The sequence below is a fragment of the Pteropus vampyrus genome, unplaced genomic scaffold (assembly GCF_000151845.1).
Source record: "Pteropus vampyrus isolate Shadow unplaced genomic scaffold, Pvam_2.0 Scaffold18, whole genome shotgun sequence".
NCBI lineage: Eukaryota > Metazoa > Chordata > Mammalia > Chiroptera > Pteropodidae > Pteropus > Pteropus vampyrus.
Genome location: NW_011888799.1, coordinates 9,868,583 through 9,873,961, shown reverse-complemented (window position 1 = coordinate 9,873,961; position 5,379 = coordinate 9,868,583). Strand labels below are relative to the sequence as shown.

At 29.9% G+C, this 5,379-nt stretch overlaps 1 protein-coding gene across 1 annotated transcript in view; it reads right to left on the bottom strand.

The window, feature by feature from the left end:
* Nucleotides 1-5,379, bottom strand: part of CD2AP (CD2 associated protein) — a 110,850-nt gene that overhangs the window by 36,789 nt on the left and 68,682 nt on the right. Inside the window, exons 8-10 of the mRNA XM_023527690.1 lie at nt 4,989-5,088; nt 2,377-2,481; nt 941-977 (exon numbers count right to left, since the gene is read on the bottom strand). Of these exons, the coding sequence (XP_023383458.1) occupies nt 941-977; nt 2,377-2,481; nt 4,989-5,088 (242 nt within the window). The remainder of the gene's footprint in view (nt 1-940; nt 978-2,376; nt 2,482-4,988; nt 5,089-5,379) is intronic.

Below are 5,379 nucleotides of genomic sequence, written 5' to 3'. Positions count from 1 at the left end.
ACCATGAGTAAGTAATAACCATAATCTCAGTTCCTTCTTTGTCAAATGAAGGTATTCATATCCTCTACACCACTGCCCAGTAGAACTACCTGTGATGATGGAAATATTCTATTTTTGTGTTGTCCAACACTGACTACTGAGATTTAAAATGCTGCTACTTGCGGCTCTGGAATTAAATGTTTTATTTCATTTAATTTTAATTAATTTTAAAAGCTCCGTTTAACTAGTGGCTAAAAGGCCTTCAACATGAACTTCTAAAAAATTACTTTTAAATTGTGCTATCCTTCCTCTGGCATTAGGTTAACAAGTACAAAGCTGAAACCATGGAGGATGGAAAAGGTTGCATTATTCTATAAAAAGTGCAATCTTTCAAAAAAAAAAATTTGTACTGCATTTGTAAAAATCAGAAATCAGAGACTAGAACTTATAGAAATAGACAAGGCCCAGATTTTAAAATGTTAACTAGAAAACTCTTCTAGATTTGATTAATTCAACAATTTAAAAAAATACTCTTCTAGTTTGTTTAATCCCTAACGGACTCTCTAAAGGAAGAGTACATAAATAATCAGTATTGTTTGAGACATTAACAAATGGATTTCATCTGAAAAGGTAGAATAATTGGCCAGGTCAATAATATTAAATAAATATACTTCTATAGCAGACTTAAATTTAGTCTGTTTTCTTAACTCGAAATCTCTATAACTAAAGTATCCAAATTATTTTCAAGATTCCTATTTACATAGTTTGTACTTTAAAAAAATATGGACAGATATTAATGTATGTAAACACTTGATTTTTATGTATTTCTAAAAATTTGTATATAGCACACATATTTGTGTTTTTTTGCAATTAAAATAAATGGTTTGCCTAAGTCCCAATTTCACCATTTTAGAACTTAAAAATATGAAAAACAACAAAATGAATAATATTTATTACATACCTGGACCCTTAGCAGGAGGTGGTGGTTTCTTTGGTTTCTATTAAAATAATAATAGTGAAAATAGTTCAATACATACATATTGAATATACCAAAAATAAATTCTGATCATTAATAATCAAAATTATATGAACATCTCTCCTCATCCCTGCCAAAAATTATAAAGATCCTAACAACTCCATAAAAGGTCACTAACTAAAAATTTACTCTATTAAAACAAATACCTCCTTGATCAAAATTCAAATATTTCAAAACTTATCATTGTTAGATAAAAAACCTTAATGATGAGCAAAAATGTTCTGTCCTGCCTCCCCTAGTTTTCCTATACACTATTTTACCCCTTTTTTAACAGCCGAGTTTAGTGGGGCGGGAGGAGTGGCAGAAAAAGGGTAAGAGACTTTGTGGGGGGGAATGTAGCTAATAAGTATATCTAGCTTTCATTCTTGACTCTTCAGAACTCTAAAAGAGAAGATTAAAGGCAAAGGTCTGTTTTTCCTCAACTTATTCAAACTCTCTTATAAGCATTCATTTATTTTTAAGACTTCAAGTAATGCCTTAAAAAACATGAAACACATTTCTAAGTGAATTTTTTTTCCAAATTAAAAATAACTGATAATCAATACTTTATAAACATCTAATAAAAGACAAAAAAAGAATGTGTTCATTAAGAAAAGTATAAAAATAAAGCACACTGAAGGTTGAATCAATAGTGAATCAAATCTAGCAAAGGAATGGCCTCCTACAGTGTAAAATAAACCTCCAGAGTACCCTTTAATAACTACTTAAATGAAAAGACTGAAAAGGTTAGAGATTTCTGCATGGGCTTAAATCAAATATAGTAGACTGTCTTGCCATAAGTATCTGCTCTCTGTCCAACTCTCTCTCTCTCTCTACATATTTTAAAAACTCAATTAGATCATCCTTTTATGGGGGAAAAGGGGGATCAAGTTGTATAAAAGTAAAAGATCAGTGATGAATGACTCAGCCTTACTTTATTCATTCTGAGAAATGAAACAGATATATTAAATCCTATAAGGAGGCAAAGACTGCTTCTTAGCCTCCCAAAAAATGCACTGACAAGATAATAGTAAGATCAACATTACCTTAAAATACTTTCAACAAAATGAAATAAAAATATAATTTCTTCCAGGTAAGCACTAATTTGTATAACTAGTATGGCCAGCTTTTTTTCTTTTAATTATAATAAAGTAATGAAGTCTAAGGTTACTCTCCAATATAGTCAGTGGGGAAAGAACCAGAAATAAAGCACAGAACTGAAATCTTGTTGTTTTACTATGATTCAAGTAACTTTTCTTGAAAATATAAACCTAAAAGACTCTCATAAAATTATTCAGTAACAATGTAAAAACTCTATTTTTAAAGAAATATTGACAAAAGGTTCTTTAAACTATTATCATCATTGAAAAATAAAAGCTTACTGGAAAGTCCTTATCCAGTTCATTTATCTGAACAGCAAAATTATCTGGAAATACTCCTTCTTTACCATTAAGTTCACCCTTCCACCAGCCAGCTTCTCCAGTCTCCTAAAATGAAAAATGAATAATAAAGATAATAAGGGTTATCTTTCAATAATAAAAAAAATTACAAAATAGGAAACTACTGAATTCCATTATTTTTACAAGAAAAAAATATAAAGCCTAAACAGATCACGAGGTCCTCCTAAAATAAAATATTCCTCACATATTACTCTTTGCAGAAGTTATAAAATTGGGTTTAATTTTTAAAAATAACTTTAAAATTCAGTTTATAAGGAAAAAGGCCTCAGAGGGAGAAGAGAAAGAGAAAAGGAAGTGGGGGAAGTACGTAGAGAGAAACTGCATTTCCTAACTATATCTTATTTAACATTCTTCTCAAAACATTATACACTAAAAATTAATCACATTGTTCATTTGCTTTAGAAATTAACAGGATCTTCTTCTACTATTCCTTCCAAATATCATCCTTCATTAAGAAATTAAGGTGTTTTAAGTTCAAACTGTGTGAATATTAAAAATTACACACACTGAACCCTCCGATAGTTAATTTAAAATAGAAAAAAATCTCAAAAATTATTCTATATTATTATAGCAAAAACTATATTTACAATTTTCCTCTATTACAAATAGTAATTATTAGATCTGACCACATCCCAGTACTCCTGGGTTTTCTTTTTCATTTGCCTTAATTCATTTCAACTTATAAAACTACCTCATTCTTTTAAACACTGCATCATTTTCTACAGTATGAAGTTTCATAACCATTTACGTACAAATGGATACTTAAGTTGTTTCTTTTTCTTTCTATATTATATTAGGTGGAAAAATGGAAGGAGGTAGAATAGGAAATGAGAACAGAAACTTTGAGTGGGAGAGTAGGATTAGAGAAAAAACACAACATGATGGTAAAAATAATTCCCAATACACCTGTCCCTCAATTTACATGGTATTTTTTTACACGAGCTTTTTTATATGAGGTAAATATTCCCTCCTTGCACCGCCCTGGTTTACATAGACTGTTTATACATCTCCATTTACACGGTCTCATTTTATGCAGTTCTTTCTTTTTCATTTCCATTACTGGCAATTACACTTTCTAAAAAACCAATAGCTTAACTCAGCAATGTGCAAAGAACTAATACTAACCATTATTAATAATCTTCCCATTCACTAGATGGCAAATAAAAAAGCATGGGTGACTATTGATATTTTGGGGGACTGATTTACAAACGTTTTGCTGTAGAAGCTAAAAATTATATGAAGGAAAACGTCTTCCTTTTAAAATACTTTTAGCTTTCAATAATGCATCTGGTCATTCATACAATTTAGAACATCCAAATATAAAAGTTGTATATTTGCCACCAAATACAACTTCCTTGCTCCAATCTTTAGATCAAGGCATTATTTCCACCTTTAAGATTAATTATCTAAAATGGAGTTTTAATGATATTTTTAATAAACTGGAAGATAATCAATCACTTACAGTCAGAGAAGCCTGGAATAAATACACAATTTTAAGGTGTATCAAGAATATTGCTTTAACTTTGAGAGATAACAAAGCCACCAACTTTAAATGCTTGCTGGAAAGCAATATGGCCAGAAGTGGTTGTACCAGGGAATATGGTTCTAACAACTGAAGAGGGATTAACTGGCATTACTAATTTATCAAATAAATTTCAAAACGAAGGCTCTGACAATTTGAATGTAGATGGTATTAACAAATTACTGGTTGATCATGAATTAACGGATAATAAATTAATTCACTTAATATCTGAAGCCCATCCTGCTGATGAATACAGCAGAGACCTTAAACCAGTTTCATCCACTGCAAAAAATATTTACAAAACTCTTTAACTGCCCACAAAACTGGAAACTGCAATTCTAGATATTGATTCAAACATCCAATGAGCCTTAAAATTTCGAAAAAGTTTTTAAAACTGCTGCAGCAAATACTGAAGAATTTATGAAAACTTAGCAAAAGATGGAGTTGGAAAAAGATCATCCAAAAATATAAACATAAATAATGAAACCTAAGTAGTATTTCCAAATATTTCGAGCAATGAAGATAGTGACTCTGTGCCAATTAAAAAGAGAAGGCTGACTGCTTTAGATTACAGTACAGACACCAACAGTGAATAAAATTTATTTTGGTTTTTCTGAACTTTCATTAACATTTTTTTTGTGAAAATAGGTGAAATAAATATTTTTATGACTTACATTGGCCTATTTCTGTAGTATTTTGTTTGTGCTAGTGGACTCTTTTTACGTGGTTTTATTCCACTTAAAAAAAAGACACGTGGAATGGATGGATAATCTGCGTAAATCGAGGGGCAGGTATAAATTGATTATAACAAAGATATATAATAAATATTCCCTCAAAAAAAAAAAAACAAAAACTTTCTGAGCACTTACTATGTGCCAGGTTCTCAGGACACAGAAACAAACAAGACAAAGTCCCAGCTCTTCTTAGAGCTTACATTCTAAGGAAAATGCAAGAATATTGAGAAATATTTCTATAAATAAATGATTCAGTGGAAAACTGAGAAATATCTTACCTTACTTATCAAATGGATTATCTCTCCCTCTTTAAAAGTAAGTTCATCTTCATTAGTACCTTCATAGGCAAATAATGTTCTACAATATTCCTTAGCTAAAATAAAGAATGTAAATAATGTAGTTTACATAAATTAATTCAACAAATACTTATTAAATCTCTATTTTGTGCAAAAAAAAGTGTACACTAGAAGCTACTAAAATGACTTTTAATAATTTCAGCCAATAATGTATGTTGAATTAAGTAACAATTTCATTAATCATTCATTTAAATAGTTACTAAGTACCTACTATGCCCCTGGCACAATTCTAACTGCTATGGGGGCAGGAAAGTATATCAGTGAACAAAGCATATTAAAATTCTTGTCTTCACTGTGCTTATATCTAGTAGGA